Genomic DNA, 25,402 nt, shown 5'->3' on the forward strand with positions numbered 1-25,402 from the left:
TCTATCTTAGTCCTCCAATTCGACTGGGTGGTATTTATAGTGTGGGGTTCCGGGTTGCATCCTGCCTCCTTAGGAGTCCATCACTCTTACTATGTGTGCCGTTTCTATGATCACACTCTTCTGCATGAGTCCTGGAGCTACTTCAGCCTCTAGTTTTTATCTAGATTCCTTTTCAGGGATCTTGGGATCGTGCTAGTGCTCCTATGATTATGGGTACGATTTCCACTGGCATATCCCATATCCTTCTATTTCTATTTTCAGATCTTGATACTTATCCATTTTTTCCCTCTCTTTCTCTTCAACTCTGGTGTCCCCCATGGTATTGCGACATCAAAGAGTGATACTTTCCTTCTTGACTTTGTCAATCAACGTCACGTTCTGGTCTGTTTGCACGTATCACCCTATCCGTTTCTGATACATAGTCCCAGAGGATCTTTGCCTGATCGTTTTCTATCACTCCTTCAGGTTGGTGCTCGTACCACTTATACTGCAAGGTAGCTGATGTTTCTTGCACAGGCTCCAGTGGAGGGCTTTTTGCACTGAATCATGCCTCTTTTGTACTGGTTCTGTGCAAGTGCCGGGCATTCACTTGCTATGTGGTTTATGGTTTCATTTTTCGTATTGCACTTCCTACATATGGGAGAGATGTTATTTCCGTCTATCGTACTTTGAACATATCTGGTTCTTAGGGCCTGATCTTGTGCCGCGTTATCATTCCTTCAGTTCCTTCTTTAGCTCTCCCCTCTGTAGCCATTGCAATTGTCATCGCTTGGCTAGTTCTTTAGTCTGTCTCATGTATTGTCCGTGCATTGGTTAGTTGTGCCAGTCCTCTGTTCTTTCTGTCTTTCTCCTGTCTCTGTATATTTCTGGGTCTTCGTCTACTTTTATTAGTCCTTCTTCCCATGCACTCTTTCAGCCACTCGTCTTCACTGGTTTTTAGATATTGCCCCAGTGCTCTGTTTTCGATGTTAACGCAGTCCTCTATACTTAGTAGTCCTCTCCCTCCTTCCTTTCGTTGATGTATATCTGTCCGTATTTGCCTTGGGTGTAGTGCTTTGTGTATTGTCATATGTTTCCTGGTTTTTTTATCTATGCTGCGGAGTTCTGCCTTCGTCCATTCGACTATTCCTGCGCTGTATCTGATTACTGGCACTGCCCATGTGTTTATGGCTTTTATCATATTTCCGGCGTTGAGTTTTGTTTTGGACTTAAGTATCGCCCTTGAGTCTCTGCATATATTCTTTTCCTGATCGTGTCCTTCATCTCTTGGTGTTTTTATATCTCCTCCTTCCATTATTCCCAGGTATTTGTATCCTGTCTCATCTATGTGTTTGATGTTGCTCCCATCTGGTAGCTTTATCCCTTCAGTTCTCGTTACTTTGCTTTTTGTATTATTATTATTATTATTATTATTATTATTATTATTATTATTATTGATTATTATATTATTATTATTATTATTATTATTATTGTTGTTGTTGTTTATAAGCGTGCATGATAGCAGAAAAAGCAAAATCCCATCTTCTTGCCTGCAACATTCATAAAATAGAGTGCATACTAGTGATCAATAAGAAAAATAATGAATAAAAATATATACTTTATTCCTTAAAAGAGAATTAGAAGGAAGTACAGTATAGTTTCGGGGAACAGAAATAAACTACTTATATACAAAACTTTTATACAGCTGTATTTAACGGCTTCATATAGTTTCATTATTCAGTAATAAGCAACTGTGCATAAGAGCTGTAGCTACATAGCTGTATCATTTAGGTCAATGCAGAAGTGAGAAAACTAATTTATACAGTTTGCATATATAAATACACACACACACACACACACATATATATATATATATATATATATATATATATATATATATATATATATATAGGATATATATATATGTTATGTATGTATTGTATGTATGATATATGTGTGTGTAAATAAATTCTTCTGTTAAGACAGAATACGTCTTAAGCACTCTGGTTTAAAAGTTAAGGATACTATATTTCGGTGGACTCATTTCCACCCTTATCAAGTAATTATTCATTTCTTGATTGATAAGGGTGGAAGTCAGTCCACCGAAATATAGTCTTAGCTTTAAACCCAGAGTGTTTTAATGACCTTTTATACTTGATATATATATATATATATATATATATATATATATATATATATATATATATATATATATATATATATATATATATATATATGATGTGTGGTGTGTGTGTGTGTGTGTGTGTGTGTGTGTATGTGTGTCTGTATTGACTGACTGATTGACAATCACCATCACCTTCCTTTGCAGGTGGATGTACTATGAGAACAACAATTACAACGTTGAGTACAGCGGCCGCGTGTACTTTGTGTCCCACGGAATAGAATTTGCGAGTCGATTTCCCAGCGCTTCAGAAATGCGGTTAGTCCATTTCGTTACAAAATGTAACCTCTTATAATATTTTCTCATGTCATATTATTTTACGTGGCTTGTACTTTTATAAAGGTTTTTAACCTTCATCTAATTTCTCATTTTGCTTCACTGCAAAAGACCCTGTTATGTCTAACCCCATATAGTTTAATACGTCAAGTCTGGAGTAGATATCTAATTTAATGAAAGAGAGGAAAGCAGTAAAACACCAGACTTTCGCCAACTCCCGAACGCTTTTACACAGATGTGACACTTAAAACAAAGAAAAAGAAAAAAAACACCACACACACATAAATCAGTAATACAACATTCATCAAAGCAAAGACGGTAATTTCTGATTTGACGTTGTAAGATATTTTCTATACACCCCCCTCTAGCTATACCTGAATCTACGGCTCTGAATGAGTGATGTAAACAGTATTCATTTCTGAGTTCATTCTCACTGCAGCAAAACATGTCACAAACACACGTCGCCAACAAACATACCACAACAGGTTCAATACATTTCAACTATTTATTGGTATTTCTAACCAGTGCCTCAAACAATTGATCAGCCCTTGTGAAAATTTTGTCCTCAAATTACGGTCGCTGACTTGTTTTTTAGTAAGTTTGTGATGGGTATGCGTTAAGTTGCAGACATGTGCTATGACATGTTTTACTGTAGTAAAGACTCTAGCATTTATTGTGCTTCTGTTGTGTACCGTCAGGCAAGCTCTATAAGGTATGCTGGTGATAGACCCACAACCCAAACGGGAACACGTGGACGCTGTTTGACGGAGAATACTTCAGCGGGCAGGAGTTTCTTTGGGGTGACGGATGCTTACTCTTTGCAGTACCTTGACCTGAAAAGCTTCCTCTCTGGTAATCACAGGATCCAGCCCTTGGACTATATTCGTAAGTACTGCTAATTCTGTAAGGGAAACCATAACCATCACTTAAACTGGCTAAAAGTTTTGATCGCCCTGTCTAGTGTTCTGGCGTAGATGAGGCAAGAAGTTCTAACATACTCAATGTAATTAATGAAAGGAATAAAATCTACTATAGTTCTCTACTAAGAGACGACGACTCAGCAAAGTATCATTAGTCAGGTTGCAGCCAACGAAAAGGTTTCATCAGCTCGTCCACAAGAACCTGTGGTTATGCAAAATAAATAACTGTTTTCCCAGTTCCAACTACAGATCAAAACTGACGCATTTTCCACAACCTACAGCGGCCAAGGTTACAGCGGAGACAGCCTCTGTGTACCCTACTGACCACGACACTGGATCTGTTGGAGATTACCTGGACTTCGGCATCTACCCAACAGTAAGCGGATTTTCTTTTCAGTGTACTCTCAAGTAGGTAGCATTCAACGTCAATGAAATTCATTTGGAGGCAATGACTGCGGAGTATCGACTGACCACTGAAATTGACTGAATATTGCTATGATTTCTTTTTAAAAGAACCGCAAAATTAATGGTGTGCATCATGGTTTGTCCGGAGTCTTTAAAAGGGGAGAATTTGGGACCCAGATAGGTTAAAGGCTTGAGTTTTGCAAAACCACTCTTATACCAAATGCACATAAGTTCACCTTCTGGAGCCGAAACATTCACACGTGCCAGTAAGTTGGAAAGACAAATGAACCAAATTAATCTCATATAGATACTTTTCTTTCTTTTTTTTCAAGAATTTATAAAAACACACCATTTCCACATAACATGAATAGAAAACCTGATCTGCTCCTCACCCCAGTCATCTCTAAAATCAGGAACATGATAGAAGCTTTCACACTTCCGCCTTTTACATCGATCTAGACAAACAATCATAATGACATAATCCAGCTGTACCAAAAGTGTTTCTAAACCAGGCCATTAACTGACAACCCTCAACCACTTTCCCAAACAGATGTCAGCCATCGGTATCCCTGACAACACAATCCGCTCACTTCGACAGGGATGTTGGTCTAAGAAAATCGCTCAGCCTCCGAAGATCGAATACGAACAGAGGAGTGAGAACGGCGGATGGGGTTTCGCAGACCTTCCAAAGTAAGGACTGAAAAAATCGTCGGATTCCCCACAATAATTCCAAGATTATATCTTAGATCTTCTATGTTAGGGTTCAGTCTGGTTTTGATGAAATGACCCTATGTTTTATGCATGTAAATTACTTTTTCTTAGCAATGTTTTTTTTTTTTTTGTTTTTTTTTTTTTTTTACAAGTCACTCCTGTCCTGAGCATCTCTGATACTGATACTAAATAATTTGATATATGAATTTCAGTTACACAAAAAAAATGAAATTCAGACGTTATCTTTTTAATAAATATTTTCAATACCTTATAAATTAACAATGCTTACCCTACATATTCCCAGCATTTCATGAAATACTTAATGACTTTTCACAAGAAATTTTCATATCATATCACGATATAAGTGACATATTTGATATATTTTTCCAACCAGTATTTGGGAATTTGGGTCTTCAGAAATACCTCTGAGATATAATTACCATAACTTCAGAAAGTAAAGGGATAGTAAAAATCAACACGGACTTCGATGAGTCTTCCACATTAAAAATTGAGTACAAGACAAAAATAAAAATACAAAATGACATCTATTTTACAAAGGAACTTAATGGAGCCCCCAGAGCGGACAAACAGGTTTGCAAAAGGAGGGTGTGTATGTCTCCCCTACCCTCATGTTCCCCTACCTACCCCGACCCCAACCGGGCCGGACAAATCAGCTTGCAGGGGGTGGGGGACTGGATCATGTCTTCCCTTCCGTCACCCGGGGAAGGATTAATAAGATCAGATCCGCTCCCATTTCATTATCAAAGATATATAGATGGATAAGGATGCATCCATTTGCCATAAACACGTCGCCAACTTATCGCACACATATCACAAACAGCTGAAAACAAGTCAAAGACTTCTGTCAGTTCTAAGTAGTGGTTCGCGCGGTTGCCAGAAAAGTACTTGCGAAAAAATCATTCTTCACTTACAGTCGCTGACTTTTTCTCTACCTGTTAATGATATGAATTGATAAGTTACCTGACATGTTTATGGCAATGTTTCACTGTAGTGTGGACACACCTAAGACCAAAATGCAGATCACAGATGAAACGTCTCTAAAAGAAGAACGGCAATACAAATTCAGGTAAATATAAAATGCTCACCGGGAATTCAAATCATTCGCAGTAATCTACCTAAAAAAATTAAACAAATAAATAGTTTTCCCCACAGAATGGGACTTTCCCACTACATTGACCATCGGATTTCTCATCAGAGAGAGAGAGAGAGAGAGAGAGAGAGAGAGAGAGAGAGAGAGAGAGAGAGAGAGAGAAAATAACAATTGTTATGGATCTGATATCGTAAATTAAGCATGCGGACAAAAATATATTGTTAAATATAAGTCAGTGACTATCAACACCTGAAAACATTAATTCAGTTTCCGATAGTGAATCTTAAGGAATAAATCTGGATTATTCTCTCTCTCTCTCTCTCCTCCAGGATGGCCAACTTTAAAGTCTGTGAGAAACGGTAACGCAAAGTCCCCTAATCTTGATAACTCTACAACTACATAATCAGAATGCCCTGAATTGCATAAAAAAAACTACCTTTGAAAGGGCTGGTTGCTATACTAGACTAATTGACAAAATCTTCAATAATTTTCCAAGTATTTAAGAACCTCTAAACTTTCAAATTACAAAGAAAATTCTAATTTATGAATCATCTACCACCTTTTCGCCAAAATAGTACTTGCTTCCAAACCCAGAGGCAAAATTTACTTTGTCTCTTCAATATATTTAAAGTAACAGAACACTCTTACTGTGCCACTATTTATATCATTTATAAAATCCTCTACACCTTTATATTTGAGGGACTTAGAAAGTGGCTGGGAAAGGGGGGGAGGGAGGGGGAGAGGGGAGGAGGAAGTCGGCTTTCGGTAATAAATACCTCAACACAATTATTCTGCTAAACTTATCTGCCTTTACTGACCTATTGATTTGCTCTGCGTTCATTTTTCGAAATGGGAGGAGAGGAAGGGAGAATGAAACAAAACCGCTCTTGGGTAATGAAATGCAAAGGTTAGTCACCTACAACACAGAAAATGTTAACAACAAGAAAATAAGTCATCTACAAACACAAAAGAAAGAGATTTGATAGCTGTTACGCTTCTGGCAACAAGAGATTCGTAAGTGACGGACGACACGAGTAAAAAAAGCTTAATTAAAATGTCAATCTATTTAAACTCGTCATAGAGCCCCACCGCTAACCCAATGTATCTAGCCTAAGGTACGAGGGGCACGAGTCTTTTATGACTGGGTGTGTGCTTGTATGTATGTAAGTGTGTATGTGTATACTATATATATATATATATATATATATATATATATATATATACTGAAAATTACTTGTCATATGAATCAGAATTACATTTAAATATATATATATATATATATATATATATCTATATATATATATATATATATATATATATATATATGTATATATATATCATATATATATATATATATATATATATATATATGCAGACGTCTCTACTATTTTCAAGATAGTCATTTGTTTGAATGCAGAGTTGTATACCACCTGAGAGACTATGACACACACACATCAGAATCGGAAATCCTCTTTCAGATAAGCCAAAAAAGATGACGCACTTTTCAACAAACTTCTTATGAATACAGCGACACCTGACCTTGCAATGGTGATATCAATAGCTCTGTTCACTCATTCCGTAAGAAGATTATGTCAACATTGACTCTATCCATCTCTAAGGCGCCCCCGTGTCACTTAGCAAGCACGCTAAGGCCGAAGAGCTAATCCCATAGGACGGCAAAAGCGACCTTAGTTCGACGAAGCTCCGCATCTGTTATCATCATCATCACCACCATCCCTTAGAAGGAGCGAACAAACAGGGGTGTGTGCGTGTAAGTGTGTGTGTGTGAAAAAGCGCTCATTCGCATGTGCATGGCGTTTATGAATCATGGGGAGTATTCACAAAATTTACCACTGCCACAATGAGCGAGATAAGATTTGACCAATGATCCGTTCACGCAGAATAATAATAATAATATAATAACAATAATAATAATAATCATTAAACCATATGTCTTTACGTGGATCTTCTTACACAATCCTACGATTTCCGGCCATTTGACGTCATAACCCTTAATGTTCTACTGGTGGTTTCTCTCTCTCTCTCTCTCTCTCTCTCTCTCTCTCTCTCTCCTTACACTGACGAAGCAGCATGGCAATGAAGTCATTCGGTATTTAGTCCAAGGGTGCAATGTCACAGAGAAAACAGCGTTCCAATCTTCAAACTTAGAACGAAAAGCTGTTATTATATACGTCTTTTATAACGATAACAATGAATATTAACTGGAGGAAATAAACTGATAACAAATGGTGCTCTTTATAGTGACAAGTGTAGGCTAATACTCTGATGTTCCTCGAAATAACAGTTAAATGTGAAATCGTGTTTGTGATATCAAACATGACTAATTGTTCAAATGGTGATTGTTAATTTTACCGAGAATAATGATCATCAGGTGGTGATTATATCAGTGATCATAGCTCAAATCGCTGATCATGGATATTTCTGCAATAAAAATAATAGTGACAGTTGCTTGGAGCTTCCAATTCCGAGATTTATTATGTGAATTAGTGGCTTTGTAGATTATCATCCACTCGCAAGCACAATGGCACTGCTGAAAAGTGCACTAATAAAAAATGGCACTTGGACTGTGTAGACTAGCATCCACTAGAGAGTAAAGTAGCATTCTTGAAAAGTGGCAATGTGAAAAGTGGCTTTGGTGACTGTATAGACTAATATCCACTAGCGAGTAAAAGTGGATTATTAAAAAGTGGCACTAGTGAAAAGTGCTTTGGTGACTGTGTAGACTAGTATCCACTAGTGAGCTGAGAAAAAAGTCACTAGTGCAACTTATTTATTTTCTCTCCTCCGAGTAAGAAGAACAGTGAAACAAAAATATCCTGCAGAAGGTCCCGGATACGGCGCAAGGAATTGGCGTAAGCATTCAGCTAAACATGACGAAACAAATTTCGTGACAGTAACAGCGGTCTGAAGGTGACAACACTTAGCAGAGCAACAAATAAACAATGCGCATGAAAAGATATCGAGATACAGAAAAGACAAAAAAGTCCACTACAGACTATTACTAAAAATCAAACCACAAAACAAACAAAGATTTAAAAGAAGCTTATGGCAATTCTTTGGGAGAGACGTCCCAAGATAATAAAAACGTAACATCAATCGAAACTTGAAGAGGAAACGGGTGGAGAAATAATTACTCATTTTCAATTCTCGAGACAAACGAACAGCACTCGATCGTATCATCTCGTATAAAACAGTTCAAACTGAGAAAAACACCACAGAAAACTGCCATCTAGGATACGAAAGTTCGAACTGATATAAACCTCAGTATTTCAACGTGAAAATCACAAGGCAGAGCTTCAAGATGCTTTGGGATTATTCTGGCACTTATTTCTAATCTCTGCGGTGACAGAGAGGGCATTCGGCAGTGCCGTTCTCTACGACAATGGCTACGAAGGAATCGTGGTAGCAATCGGCGATCAAGTCGAGCAGAACGATACCATCGTCGATAATATCAAGGTAAGAGGAAAGGTAAACGGTAGTTTCTTTCATACGACGGGAAGGGGAGGCCAACAAAGAAAACGGGAGGTAAGGCACCAATATAATTACTGATGACCGAATTATAGCTATGACAAGGTAGCTAGGACCCACTCACGACCTTCCAGTAGGAGGCACTAGGGCATAGGCCAGGGTGTAGGTTTACCGTTAGGATACCGGGCAAGGGCGGTTGTGGGACTCTTGTGAATGATATGCTTGACTTTTTGGAGGACTAACCAACAATCCTCTCGTGTTTCGCCAGTATGTGGGTAGAGACATCTGTCAACTAAGGACTGACTTACTTCGAGAAGTTCTCTCTCTCTCTCTCTCTCTCTCTCTCTCTCTCTCTCTCTCTCTCTCTCTCTCTCTCTCTCTTTGAAGACAAATGTTAAGCAAACCTTACAACAAACCAAAAATATTTACACTCATAATGAGTTGGCCACCAAACAAGGTTTAAAACGTCACAGAAAGTCATTCTGTAGCACTTGGGGTTGGGGCTTGGGCCTAAAGACCCTGTATATATGCTTAGGCTTAATTATATTACTGTATAAAGCCAAGACAACAAACATTTCGCGAAACGTAAGCTGCCTTCTTACAACGACTGAATAGGCGCCGGATGACGATGTCGATAATGCTTACCACACTTAAGTTAAACGTATAAATGACATTGCCTCGGCGGAGGATGCAATCTTTGGGTGCCCTTATTAGCTGTAAATAATAGTATCTTTTTGACGTCAATACGAAAACTCTCAAACGAAATTTGACAGCGACGGGATTTCTCGTCTTTGGCGCCAGCTCCGAGGCATTCTCCGAATAACACTTGCAGCAGTGACGATTATCCTTCCGGTGCGCCCCAAGGATTCCGGATGCAAACGCAAGGCTACAATCCTTAGCGATAACAAATTCTACAGCGATTCTAATTTGTGACTGGCACACTGTTTTCCATCTCCAAAATTATATCATCTCTTTCTCAGCTATCTATAATAGATATAATAATAATACTTCATAGCTGTTCTTTAGTTTCTTTGACTTTATTATCCTGAAGAAACTTGATGTAGAAAGAAACTTGATATAGAGTAAATAATACACACTTTGTAATTTGAACGTAATGGGATAGATAGTTCAGCTTAATTCTATTTACACCGATACAGACCTTTACATAATTAAACAATTGTGAATAGGTAATGGCGTCGGATGTCATCCAGAAATGGATACTGAGGAAGCAACAGCAACCGTTAGCCCAGCCCTCGAAAAGGAGAGAAATGCCTATTGAACCAGAACGAAAGCTCGCACGTGCCAACTGTGCTATTGCAAAGCATTAACTCCTAAATCCACCCAACCTCACTGGAGCAAAAAATATGAACAATGATAGTTGGTTGCTTGCTGGTCCAGCCAAAAATTATAGCTTTCAAATATTCGGCTACAGTTCTCAAGTGGAATATTGGTGGAAAAGCACAATCCTTCTGAAACCTTGCATTTTCCACATGGCTTAGATGTCTGTAAATAATGTAAGCGCAAGGCTACCAGAATTAATTCAGGAATTCAAAAATATAAAACAAACAATGTCGTTTGTCTCTCTCTCTCTCTCTCTCTCTCTCTCTCTCTCTCTCTCTCTCTCTCTCTTTCCCTATCTCTCTCTCTCTCTCTGTCGTATACCAACATTCTAATCCGCTGAGGCAAGCAATGATATTCAAAGCCTTTCTGAATATTTGGGACATTAACAACAATAATGGATTTATTTCTAGCTCTCCTCCGCCAAAATATGCATTCAGTTGTGGCTTCATCTTTTTATTAGTAAATTATTGCACAAATCATTTCATCACATAATCGCTCTTTAGGGAACACAGAAAAAAACATAACTTGCTGGTGGCCCCTTATTCACATATGAAGGCCAGATGTTTCGAAAGTCTTGTTTTAGATTATATACAGTTCAATGCGAATTAAGAAATTTTGTGTATGTATATGTATATGTATATGTATATGTATATGTATATATATAAATATATATATATATATATATATATTATATATATATATTATATCATATATATATATATATATATATACGGTAATAACTCAAACTTGGACGAGGTTAGGATCCAGATCTCCGCGCATGTGGAATTTTCACATAAGTTTTGGCACGGTCTCTAAAGATGCTAATAAATGCTTACTTCCAGAGTTTGAACACAAAATATGACCCTAATCATGCTCCCTAAATATTAAGTTAACTTTTAAATGAAATTAAAGTTACTGTAATTTCATTTAAACAAGTTAGCTTAATACATTACTGATAATAAAATCATTGGTTGGTAAATATATAGGAGTGTGTGAAGATTACATACGTACAACATAGTTCTCTCTTCTTCCCCCTTCTGACCAACGGGAAGGTCTATTTTTAGAAGTCTTCTCAACCACATTTTCAGAAATTCTTTATTCTAAATCTCTTTCTCCTTGTCTCTGAAATTTCTTTTCGTGAAGAAACAGTGCTTTTTATTTGGACTAATACAACTCAAAGTTATGTGACTATTTTAGAACAGGCATTTACAGTTCTAGAAGGTAAAGGTAAAAATAGATCGGTTAAAAATGTTCTACACTACCGCTAACTACGAGAGAGAGAGAGAGAGAGAGAGAGAGAGAGAAGAGTCGTCTTTATGTAAGTATTAAGCTAACTTTTAAATGAAATTAAAGTTATTGTAATTCCCTTCAAAAGTTAGCTTAATACATTACCTTTAAAAAAAGAAATACATGATTGGTAAAAATAGAGGAGCGTGTGAAGATTACATACATGAAGAGAGGAGAGAGAGAAAGAGAATTACATAAAAATCATTGATCACTAATCTGGCAACATTCTCCCTCCTGTCACATTACTGACATATTTGACAGCTCTGGACTTGAGGCTTTGTGGAGTTAAAAAGTTAAAAAGAAAGATGACGGAAAGAATTCTTTATATGCATAATTTTGTTATTACAGTTATATTATTATTATCATCATTTGAAAATATTAATAAACATAAAGGAGATATAGTAGATGTACCATAAAAATTCTTTCATCTCAGTAAGAGAGATAGAGAAGAGTTGCCCTTACTTAAAGTGAAATGGAAAGGTCATTTCTTTAAAATACTATCACGAATATTGTAATTACAGTTATATTATTATTATTATTATTATTTGTTACCATTATTATTATTATGATTATGATTATTATTATTATTATTATCATTATTACTATTAATAAACATAGTACATACTACATGTACCATAAAAATTCTTTCATCTCAGTAAAAAGAGAGAAAAAAAATTATTATTTTTATTGTTTATGTCATTTAATTTGCTATAAAACCTTCAAAACTTATAAATTACATAAAAGAAATTGAACAAACACCTTTGCAGGGTTTCTCCATGGTTCGAAAATGTTGTGTTTCCTTTCATGTGTATGTAAATTACTTGTGTATAATAATTAGTTAGGTTCCAATGAAAAGTTTGAGCTATTGTAAATTCACATAACTCGAATCGGGTAAGATTGAGGTATTACTGTGTGTATGTATATATATATATATATACTATATATATATATATATATATATCATATAATGGTCTATATTAGATTTAAGATGAACCATCTATCCTATTAAGTTGTTTTATTTTCTCTATATCAAGTTTCTTCTTACAAACTGATGTGTAGCAAAGAACAGTTTTTTCAGAATAATAAAGTCAAAGCAACTAAAGAAGAGATATGAAGTAATATTATCATTATTATTATTATTATTATTATTACTATTATTATTATATCTATAGATAGCTGAGAAAATGGATGATATAATTTTGGAGATGGAAAGAGTGGGGCCAATCACAAATTAGAATATATATATATATATATATATATATATATATATATATATATATATATATATATATGTATGTATATATATATATGTATATATATATATATATATATATATATATATATATATTCATTAAATTCCCCCTCGTCTCCTCCAGAAATACAATTACATTAAAATTTAGGCCTTGACTGGAGGACGATGGTTTGAACAAAGAAAAAAAAAACTGAAAAACTAAATTTCTCAGGCATAAGGCAGATTTTACTGAGGAGGGAGGAATTTACATAAAAGCTGGACTCTAGTTTTAAAGCACTATATTTACAGGAATTTACAGTTCCAGGAATACAAGGGGCAGGTGAACTGCTTTTCAGTCCACCCGAACACGTGGTGGGAGCAGTCCGGCCACGGCTTTTAGGAAAATTGCGCAACGGATCAAGATTGCAAGCTTCAGAGGATTTCCAATTCCGACCACAGCCAGGCACAGCGTTTGTCTGCAAATGCAAGATTCACTAGGGGGATGTTACTAGTATCACAGGGGAGTAATTACAGAATTGAGCCCAGATGGCAAGGGGGAATGAAACACTGCACAAGTCACCTTGGAAAAAGGAAATGAAATACAGACAAAGGTAAAACAATTCCCTGGTTGAAATGGAATTTCCCTTACAGTACCTTAGTAATGAGGCTGGTCGTCTTCTCCTTGAAGTCTCAGTACTATGGACTTTTAAAATATACTTGCGGCTTCCCAAAACATGGGAAAGACAGGCCCAGGAGCGGGGGTGTTGGGGGGGGGGGGGGGCGCAGCAGCGTCTGGTAAGGAGCCAGGGTTTCACCTGGCTTAGGTCTGTTGTTCTTCTGAGACTCTGCTCCTAGGTTCAAGGCCTTTTGAAGTTTTCCCCTGGTAAGCCCCGCTTTCAGTCTCTGTGGGGGTAATTCCGAGCACCAATGGGAGAAGAGATAGCTTTTTCAAAAGAAAGGAGACTAGATTCCTCCAAAATGGAAGGGGTAACTCGTACAGATGCGTTAAACTTGGGTAAAAGACTTTACTTTTTCTTGATTCTAGCTTAAATCTTGAACACCTCCGCATTCTAGAGGACATTTCAACCCTGGACAGGTTGGAATGGACAAGACAAGCTAGAAACAAGGACCAATTGCAATATAGATTACTGAGTCTTCCATTCTCCCTTGAGTGGACTTATAATATAAGCAATATTCAAACTCTGCCGATTATAATATTCATGAAGTCTTACTCGACAGGCAGAGAATGCCGATTATAATATTCATGAAGTCTTACTTGACAGGCAGAGAATTAAGCAAAATGAAGTGTAACTTGACTAACGATTAACTTTCTATATTCAAATAAGCATACACTTAAAATATAACGTCACACTGAGAATAACAATGAATAACAATAAGTGGTTATATATGGAATTAAACCTACAGGTAAGTTACATCCTATATAATACTACTATCTCAATTGTTCAAGGCAACACATCCTATCTGTTTACCCTGATGGAGCGATATGACACGTTCAGGTGTGTTAATGGCCCTATGGTTTCATTAAGTTACTTTGTCTCGAAGCCTAACAGTATTAATTACATCAGCACTAACATTAGTGCACTAACAAGGGGAAAATTAATGGAGTAATCGTTCGTAGGGATTAAATAATAAGACAACACACACACAAGAAAAAAAAATGTACATTTTATCAAATCAATGGGAATCTCACAAAAATAAAGACCAGGGAATAACACTAAATCAAAAACTAATCTACCAAGGTATAAATGAGCCAGGCTTCGAAATTATCTCTAAGATATAGCAACGTTTGCTGGCTAAAATTTTCCCAAGTTAAATGGAATTCTAAGTGCCTAGAATAGGGCACGGTGCCAGTTGTGGCACTTTTACGATAGTAGTTCATAAGAAGTACTAATTCATACACGGCCAGGGTAGCTGGCAGTTTGGCTCTGCCTAAACAGAGCATACAATATGCAATAAATGCCTCAAGGCAATAAATATGTAGAAAGGAAACCAAGGAAGATAAGTTGAAGACAGTACAAAAGGAAAAGGGGAAAGTTACCAAAGGGTCAGAAAGAAGTAGAAGTAGCAGAGTCTGAAACTCTCTTCTGTATGGAGAGGGTCAGAATTCTCTATAAGAGGGTGGCACTGTGCCAGGCACTAGTTCAGAGAGGCTATTGGCTCTTGTAAGGTTTCGGAAAACCTTGACGCACTTTTCCCTTCTTCCTTCGACCTCTCTGAGGTCGGTTTGACATGCCATGGGGGGCCTTGGAGGATCCAAGCACTTTGAAGATTCCGAAGGGGCATCTGCTCCAGCTGCTGCGACAACTGGGGCCTTGGCACTCGTCCACGTGCCTAATACTGCGTGGCTCGGTTCCCTGAGTTCTTCGACCAAATAGAATTCGGCAGAGTCATTACTCCGGGACCGGTTAGCTGCTGACAGAGGGGGATTGGATGAGGTAATGGTATTCGGGATGGGCTTACCCGTGGAGAGGACCGACTCTGGGGCGGCCGGCAAGGCCACACCATTGGTGGAGTGTCCACTATGGTTATGGTGTCTTCGGGGATTCCTATTGAAATTGGCTCTTCCTTGACTGCCGGCAGGGGTAGTTGGGCCAAGCCAACGGAGGGAGAGCGACCGTAACTTAGAGCTCCAGGAGGAAGACTTGAGTCTGGCCTTGGCACTGGCACTAAGGCCGTTCCTGACTCAGTGGAAGGACTCGAACGCAGCTCAACATCCATGAGAGATGGAGCCTGGCACTGCCTGGCACCTTCAAGTGGTACTGGCTGTGAAGAGGTAGTCCTTGGAGGCCCGTGGAATGGGTCTGGAGCTATGTGAGGGCGGGGGCCCTGATATGGTAAAAAGTAAGGAGGAGACTTAAAATCTTGTCCTAACAGGACATCGTAACCTCCGGGTATATAGGTTGCCACTGCCATGGTACATATCTTTGAACAGTGAGGTCATGTGACTCTCAACCGGACATTAGGTAGGAACATCTTGACATGGTTGAGGCTCTCTATTGTTATGAACTGATGCCTATCAACCTTGGCTCCGTAAGAAAATTTATCCTCTCGGATGATGGAGACTTGCGCACCAGTGTCGTCGAAAGCTAAGACCTGGTGGGCAGGATAGCGACCTCTTGGAGGTGCGACAAATATGGGGCCCTGAGCTGGGGGGCCTAGAGTGGATGGATTTGTTACAGCCATAGCAATGGCAGAAACAGTAGCTTTCTTGGGGCATCTCACCCAGGCAGCAGTGTGCCCATGCACTCTGCAGGTGTCACAGAAACTCTTGCTAAAATCAGGCTTGGGCCTGTTGTTTCTGTTCCACTGGCTGTTGTTTTTGTTATTATGATTGGGTAGTCCATTTGGAGGGGTGGCAGCAGCTTGCTGAGGAGGATCTACCTTTGATAGGCACTGCTCAGTGGTGTGACCTGGTTTGTTGCAATGCCCACACGCAGGTTTCTGAGGAAGGTTATTGGGGCGCTGGGTAGGCTGAGAGGTGGCAGCAGGAGTGAGGGGGGGGGAGAGCAGGACGGTGTTTTTGTTTTCTTTTTTTAAGAAACTCTGCAATGGATGGTGGGTGTCATAGGCATCTGCCCATTTACAGCACTCCAAAAGAGTCGCAGGAGCCTTGTCCACCAAGTGGGTGGCAAGATCAGGGCGGCATAGGCAAGAAAGTCCTCTACTGGAAGAGTTCTAAGACCTCCTCAATAGATGTTGCATTGGAGGCCTTCGTCCACCTCCGAGTGCCAGTGTCTTCTTGCCTGCCCGCTCTGTCCACGTCTGGTTAGCCTCCTTGGGGCATAGTCCTCCATTTTTTACTCCACGGTCTGGGGTCAATTCGTAAGCCCCAAGGATTGCCTCTTGGACGAGTGCGAGATCGTGTCACTCATTCAGGGGAAGGGCCTCGACAGCAGTCTGCCCTTTGCCAGCGAGATGCTTGCCTAGGAGGAGGACCGCTTCCTGAGGGGTTGGATTGAAGTTCCTAAACACCTGCTCGACATGATGTGCCAGGTGTCGGGTTCGTTATCATCCCAAGCCCTAATGAGGCCACCCATGCTGTGGAGGTGAGAGGGCACAGGAGGCGTGGGACTCAGGGGTGCCAGAGAGGCACTGGACTGCCATAGCCAGTTCATGTGCCCTTTCTTTCTCCCTTTTGGTGGCTTGGAATTCTCTTTCAGCTGCTTCTCTCTTTCTTGTGCTTCTCTCTCATCCTCCCGTTCGGTTGCTCTCGCTTGGGCTGCTTCCTTCAGCTTATCATTCACCCAATTTATCAGCTTTGCCGCCTCCAGCCAAGCCACATATGCACACGCATGAACAGAAATTCGTAGCCGGCAACAGCCTACGAAAAGACAATGTAAATCTTCCATAGTGCATATTTAAGTACATGGGCATACGGAGTGGAGACAAGGGTTTCGCTATGCACCACCCAAGCGTGTGTGGAGAGTCACACATCTTTCAACATGTTCAAATATACGTACTGCTCACTTCAAAACTGCCCTTTTATGTGACTCCACACATACAACGTGGTGCATAAGTAGCGTTTACGGTGTGTTGCTTGTTGGGCATTAACGTATGGTCCTACTCTGCTTCCCTGTTCCTGCCACACACTGCATGGGTCCTCATGCAGTGCAGGAGCATACACAGCAACTGCACCACTTCTCGGCTACCCACGATGATGTTGCAACAATGTGCATGGTGTACAGACGCTGTGCGGCGGGCTTGTAGTGGGCTTGGGGCTTCAGTTCCTCTCTCAGACTAGTATCATTGCCGTCCGCTTCTGTTATGTTTTTTATGTTGCATGCCTAAGCCATTGATTAAAAATAAACATATTATTGAAAAAATTACTTTTATTCAGTGAACAAAAACATAAAAAGTACCAAAAATAAACTAATATTAATAATAAAAACAAACAAGACAAATGCAAAAAAAAATAAATAATAAGTACTAAATTATAAAGAAATACTAAGTACTAAATTATAAATATAGGGAGAGAAAAATAAAAAGTACAGACATGAAAAATAGCATGGCTTGACCCATATAGCGTAATGCCAATACGGCCACGTGGTGGCGGTGAGCATAAGCATGGTCCCAAGCCGCTCCAGGGTTCCTGCCTCACACAGCGTGTGTCTCCACTTGGTGCAGGAGCAGACGCAGCAATCCTACCACTCCGCAGGTACCCAGGACAACATGACAATGCTGTGCCCTGTGATAAAAGGGGCAGGCTTGTGCCGGTCAGTTGCGTTTAGATGTTATATTTCATGTAGGTGTAAAATGTATACATTTCTTATGTTTACTGTATGTTTGCGTATTTGTGTCATGTATTATTGTTAAGTCTTTAGAATAAATAAACATATATTTGCACTATCATATCGGGCTCTCTACTTCTTAGAATTACTAAGGATTGATGTAAAAAGAATATCATATAATTGAAAACTTTCTTTTATTCAATTAACTACAACACATAAAAGTGCATAAATTTGTTAAGACACATGAAACCAAACGTCTATTTAAATACAGATTTCAATATGTAAAATATAGGGAAAGAAACATAAATAGTACAGACAAAAAAATAAGCAGATATTGGAGAGAAGAAAATTTCAAAAATATAGAATTAGCATATCAGAAAATTAATGCTAAGTATACAATACGAAGATACTTAAGCAAATACACTGAGGTAAACAATAAAGAATACAGGAAAGTAACTAAATTTTGTTCTCCTGCCAAAAAAAAAATAACGATGAAAATATTTTTTCAGCATGTATTGCTCCTTGACATTCCTGGTTGCAGTGAGATGACAGCAACTGCAATCACATGTGTGCATTTCGGCTCTTTTATACCTGAGGTTTAACCCCTGCAGTACATGGGGACAACGTGAGGTTGACATAAGGCTGCAACGCACCACATTACACACATACATCGGTGTTATGTGCTCTTCCACGCACTACTTTTAGCTGTGCTGCGACTTGTCAGGCCAGTTCTGGTACACGTCATGTGATGATTGCTCAATGGTTACATTTGCGGCACACTATAATACGCTTGCTTTACGCACATCGGCCCGTGTCACATATGCGGTTGATCGGGACTATCTCACCATGCATAAGGCCACATTTCACATATGTGGGCATACGTGCCCTTGATATGTCAATATGTGAACTTAGCATAACAAATAAGGTAGAGTAATAACTATAAAAAATATGAAGTAAAAAGCACATAAATGAATGGCAAAATAAGGTAATCTAAATAAGTTAAAAGTACCAAAATGAACTAACACAAATAAGATGTATGCCAAAAAAAAGAATATCTAAATACAAAGTACTAAATTATAAATATAGGACCTTTTATGTACCTCATGTTTACACACCGACATGCATGGGGATAAAGGATGACGCAAGGTCATAACATTCTATATTACACATACAGTATACGTGCGTAGGTGTTACATGCTCTACCTTTACGCACATTGGCCCTTGACACGTATCTAGTTGATCGTGGTAACTTATGCTGGGGTCACACATTCATGTAATATGATGGTGCATACCCACGTATGTGGAATGTGGGCATCTGTGCCATGATATAGCCTTAAACAGCTGGTAACTTGACACGGGCTGATGGGCGTAAAGCCAGAGCCTTACAGTGTGCCACAAATGTATGCACTACGCAAGCATGACACCTACCAGAACTGGCCTGACGAACTCCTACACAACCCCTAGGTAGTGCATAGCAAAGCACGTAACACTAATGTACATACGCCGACAGTGTAAAGTATTTCGGTAATTTGTTGTGAAATTGTTTTCATTTGTTTGTTACTGTAAAATTTTGACAATTGCATAAATTCAGTGTTTGTATGAAACATGTTTTCATGATCCCCAATACTCATACATTAGCACCAGAGAGAGGAAAGAGTTCTTTTCAAATTTCTCTAACACACACACACACACACACACACACACACGGAGCCAAATGTAAAACTACCAAGTATTAGAGTTCCTTTTTTTTCCTCCGATGTAGTTTTGTAGTTTGAGTTGACAAATTTTGCTTTTGACTTCTTTGTATATTTTGATCAAATATTACTTTGTCGTGAATTTGTTTTTTTCATTTCATATGTCTAGACTTTGATGTTTGTCTATTTTCAAAGTGAATACAAATAATTTCTTTATTTGAAATGATTTCTTGTTTTGGGATAGTTTTGTATGTCTCATATGGCATTGGTATTTATTCACCTCATTGGATAACAAAAAGACGTCAAGGAGTACCAGATATAAAATAATCAGAATTTTCATTGCTCAGTTTACTTTGTAAACTACATAGTAATTATAAAGATACAGAGATGGTAACAACTGCTGACCCGAGCGCGCCGCTCTGACTTTTTATCCCAGGCTACAGCATTGCCATGGCGTACAGGGTTGTAAACATGATAGGCGATTGCCCCGTAGGCTCCCCCACCTTGGGGAGGCCCACATGGTGAGTGGCGGGAACAGGGGAGCGGTGCTGTATCATGCGGTTGTCCCCAGCACCTACGCGGTCACGGCGACATGGGTACCACATGGAACGTCTGGAGCTATTTGTCAAGTGATGTTTGACGTGACCACCCACGACTTGTTTTGAACATTTCAAAACAGTAGTGGTTCGGGGCGCTCACTCAGGTGGTGCACAGCGCCCGTCCGACCTGTCACCGCATTCTTATGAACTTACATAGGTTTTACGGAACATTTACGGTATACTGACGTAAGCTGTTGCCAACTGCCAATTTCCGCTCATGTGGGGGCGTGCATGCGTTGATACATGAATATGTGACCTTAGCTTTAACCACGCATATGGCCACATATGATATACATGAGCATATGTGGCCTTGGTATGTGAATGTGTGACCATGACATGAGTGTATAAAAATCTATACAAAACATCAACAACATGAAGAAATAGACTGTTGTACGTACATTATGAAATAAAAAGTGAAAAAACTTTTACAAAACCATTTGCTTCAATCTTCCCTAGTAATTTTGCCAAGTCCTGGTAGTTTCATTTTTCATACAACTGACTTTTTTCATTTTCCAGCGGATGTTCCAGGAAGGTTCCAAAATACTGTATGAGGCAACCAGACACAGAGCATACTTCCGAGAAGTTACAATCGTTGTACCAGCAACATGGAAACATAAGGATGAATACATGGTAGGTTGTCACAGTTGATCATATTAGTGGGTAAATTTTATTATTATTATTGTAATTATTATTTTTTTTCCTTTTGGTCTATCACAGTCATCCTGTTTAACTTTTTTTTATATAGTGTGGGGTTCCAGGTTACATCTTGCCACCTTAGGAGTCCATCACTTTTCTTGCTATGTGCACTGTTTCTAGTAGCACGCTGTTCTGCTTAACTCCTAGAGTTACTTCGGCATCTGGTTTTCCCAGGTTACTTTCCAGGGATCATGGGATCGTGCCTAGTGTTCCTATGATTATGGGTACAATTTCTACTGGTAAATCCCATATCCTTAGTTCTAATTTCAGGCCTTCATACTTAACAATTTTTTCTTTCTTTCTCATCTACTCTGGTGTCCCATGGTACTGCGACATCAATGAGTGATACTTTCTTCTTTCCTTTGTCAGTGATACCATAGACCCAGAGGATCTTTGCCTGATTGTTTTCTATCACTCCCTCAGGTTGTTGCTCGTACTATTTATTACTGCAATGTAGCTGGTGTTTCTAGCACTGGCTCCAGACAGTGGAGGGCTTTTGCTACTGAATCATGCCTCTTTTTGTACACATTCTGTGCAAGTGCCATACATTCGTTTCTATGCGGTTTATGGTCTCATTTTTCATATTGCACTTCCTGCATATGGGCAAGATGTTATTTCCACCTATTGTTCTCTGGACATATCCAATCTCTAAGGCTTGATCCTGTGCCGCTGCACTATTAAAATTCCTTGTGTTTTTTCTTGAGTTCTCCCCTCTGTAGTCATTGCAAGTTTTATCACTGGCCAGTTCTTTAATCTGTCTCATGTGCTGTCCATGCGTTGGTTTCTTGTGCTATTCCTCCATTCTGTTTTTCATTCTCCTGTCTCTGCATATTTCTGGGTCTTCGTCTACTTTGATCAGACCTTATTCCCATTGCACTCCTTAGCCACTCGTCTTCACTGGTTTTCAGATATTGCCCCCAGTGCTCTGCTCTTGATGTTGACGCAGTCTTCTATTCTTATTGCCTTAGTAGTTCTCTTCCTCTTTCCTTTCCTGTTACGTATAGTCTGTCTGTATCTGTTCTCGGGTGTAGTGCTTTGTGTATTGTCTAGTTTTTTGGTCTATGCTGCAGAGTTCAGCCTTCATCCACTCCACGACTCCTGCACTGTATCTGTTTATTAGCACTGCCCATGTGTTTATGGCTTTCTTCGTGTTTCCAGCGTTGAGGTTTGACTTGAGTACCGCCTTAATTAAGTCTCTGCATATATTCTTTCCTGATCGTGTCCTTTATCTCTTGGTATTATATATCCTTGCATCATTCTATTATTCCCAGATATTTGTATCCTATCTCATCTATGTGTTTGATGCTATTCTAATCTGGTAGATTTATCCCTTCAGTCGTTTTAACTTTGCTTTTTGTATGTTGACGAAGGCATATTATTATTATTATATTATTATTATTATTATTATTTATTATTATTATCATTATTATTATTATTATTATTATTATTATTATTATTATTATTATTATTATTATTATTTTGGTCTATTACAGTCCTCCAATTCGACTGGGCGGTATTTATAGTGTGGAGTTCCGGGTTGCATCCTACCTCTTTAGGAGTCCATCACTTTTCTTATTATGTACGCCGTTTCTAGGATCACACTCTCCTGCATGAGTGCTAGAGCTACTTCAGCCTCTAGTTTTTCCAGATTATGGGTACAATTTCCACTGGCATATCACATATCCTTCTTATTTCTATTTTCAGGTCTTGATACTTATCCATTTTATTCCTTTCTTTCTCTTCAACTCTGGTCTCCCATGGTATTGCGACATCAATGAGTGATAGTTTCTTCTTGATTTTGTCAGTCAACGTCACGTCCGGTCTATTTGCACGAATCACTCTATCTGTTCTGATACCATAGCCCCAGAGGATCTTTATCTGATCGTTTTCTATCACTCCTGGTTGGTGCTCGTATCACTTATTACTTACTGTAAGGTAGCTGGGTCTTCGTCTACTTTTATCAGTCCTCCTTCCCATACACTCTTGAGCCACTCGTCTTCACTGGTTTTCAGATATTACCCCAGTGCTCTGTTCTCGATGTTGACACAGTCCTCTATGCTTAGCAGTCCTCTATGCTTAGCAGTCCTCTCCTACCTTGCTTTCGTGTTATGTATAGTCTGTCCGTATTTGCTCTTGGGTGTAGTGCTTTGTGTATTGTCATATGTTTCCTAGTTTTCTGGTCTATGGTGTGGAGGTCTACCTTCGTCCATTCCACTATTCCTGCGCTGTATCTGATTACTGGCACTGCCCATGTATTTATGGCTTTTTATCATAATTATTTTCGGCGTTGAGTTTGACTTGAGTATCGCTTTGTGAAGTCCTCTGAACATAATTATCTTTTCCTGATCGTGGTCCAGTTCATCTCTTGGTGTTTTATATCCCCTCTTTCTATTATTGCAAGGTATTTGTATCCCATCTCATCTATGTGTTTGATGTTGCTCCCATCTGGTAGCTCATTATTTTTTTTTTTTTTGTATTATTATTCCAGAAAGAAATATAATTTACTAAAAACCAGGAGAAATAAACAAATTCAAAAATAACTTTATATAAATAAATGTGAATAGATTATTAAAGAACAAGAGAAATTACTTTAGGGTAAGAAATGAATTGCATCTTTGCTTGAGCTTTTGTGGCTCCTCATTTTGCCAACGACATCCTCCGGGAGGTTGTTCCACAGCAAACAGTCCAACGGTATAAGGAATGAAGTACCTCTGGAACTGAGTTCGACAGCGAGGCACATTTGCTGCATATCGTGGCTGCATTTTAATAAAAACGGACACACTATATAGACACAGAGGTAAAAACTAAATGAAATGATATGGTATGTGATGATGATTTTGGGGTGGGGGGTTGTAAAAAATGAAAAACACATTCGACGTGCCATCCAAAATTGAAATTGGTATAAAGAAGGATCCCTGGAATTTTCATCGAGTTGTCTACAATAAAGAAACATTATCAATAAAAAGATCTGGGGGTACGGGCTCCAATATCCTAAATCTAATTAGCAATCATACTTTTAAGTGATTTATCGAGATTCAGCTACATACACCATTAGTACGATGCATTAATTAATTTGGCTAAATTTCTATTAAAGATTCAGCGACCACAGGCACATAATTATGAGATGGGGCTGATGGCAGAAGAGCGTTATTTGCATAATCAATAAACTTTTTTTTACAACTCACCAACACCTAATATTTCCATTCCAGTGATGATAATGACTAATTCTATATTAAATTTGTCGAAATCCACATAAATCTTTCATTTGTATGTACATGGGTAGAGTTAACGTCTACCCAAAAGTTTGTAATGAATTAAAACAATTTAAACCTAAACCCCATATAGTTTCCACCTGAGGATACTGAACTTAAATAACCTGACACCACATGCAACCAAAATCATAACAGAAATGATAAATGAACTTTATGAAGTTGAAACGACAACCTCTACCAGTGTTACTGCACTGAGAGAGGACCACCTTCCGAATAATAATAAAAAGAAAAATAATAACCTAATCATCGTCTCTTGGTTTCAGCAAACTCAAAGTTCTGGATGGCTCTCAGACGCCGAGATTCGCGTTGACAAACCCCACCCAGCATATGGCTCGGAGCCATACACTCTCCAGCTGGGCGGATGTGGCGAACCTGCCGACTATACGCACCTGGCAGACACCTACGCTACTGAAATGTACAACGAAATGCTGGATAAGTATGGACCCCCAGGTACAGTGGCTACTCTTTTCATCTGTTTATCTCTACTGGGACTGAGATGGTATGGGCGTGTGGTAGGAAGGGTGAGAAGGAATAAGTGATGAGCGTTTGGATGGAACCTGTGAAGTGGAGAATTCTCGGTCGACAGGGAGACAGGACCAGATGGCGTGATAAAGTGAGGGAGGATTGGAGAAGAAGGGTTCAGCAGAGCAAGATGCTTTTCACAGAAATGGTTAGAAGGCACATCATGGCAAGCGACCCCTCAGCTTACAGAGAAAGGTGGAGATTTAGAAGAAGGAAAATGGTATACAACTTAGTTTCTCATGGATTGAGAATAAAAATGGTTTATAAATTACTTTCTCATAGAAGAAATGAACGCCTGGACGGTAGCCATATTTTCCAAAGTAATAAGCAATATATCTTACGGTAGAGCCTTCTGCCTCTCAGCTGATGCAAGTTCGAATCCTGCCTAGGACTTTGCTTTGTTGCGACAGGAAAATCAAGAAGTGCGAGAAAGAGAAG

General features: G+C 38.9%; 1 protein-coding gene across 1 annotated transcript in view; it reads left to right on the top strand.

Annotated features, from left to right (window-relative positions):
• Positions 1 to 3,066: 3,066 nt before the first annotated feature.
• LOC135199661 (calcium-activated chloride channel regulator 1-like) overlaps positions 3,067 to 25,402 on the top strand; it is a 111,530-nt gene continuing 89,194 nt past the window's right edge. The window contains exons 1-5 of the mRNA XM_064227817.1: positions 3,067 to 3,149; positions 3,607 to 3,733; positions 8,864 to 9,061; positions 20,991 to 21,104; positions 24,706 to 24,892. Coding sequence (XP_064083887.1) covers positions 3,067 to 3,149; positions 3,607 to 3,733; positions 8,864 to 9,061; positions 20,991 to 21,104; positions 24,706 to 24,892 — 709 coding nt within the window. The remainder of the gene's footprint in view (positions 3,150 to 3,606; positions 3,734 to 8,863; positions 9,062 to 20,990; positions 21,105 to 24,705; positions 24,893 to 25,402) is intronic.

The sequence above is a fragment of the Macrobrachium nipponense genome, chromosome 26, assembly GCF_015104395.2.
Source record: "Macrobrachium nipponense isolate FS-2020 chromosome 26, ASM1510439v2, whole genome shotgun sequence".
Taxonomy (NCBI): Eukaryota; Metazoa; Arthropoda; class Malacostraca; order Decapoda; family Palaemonidae; genus Macrobrachium; species Macrobrachium nipponense.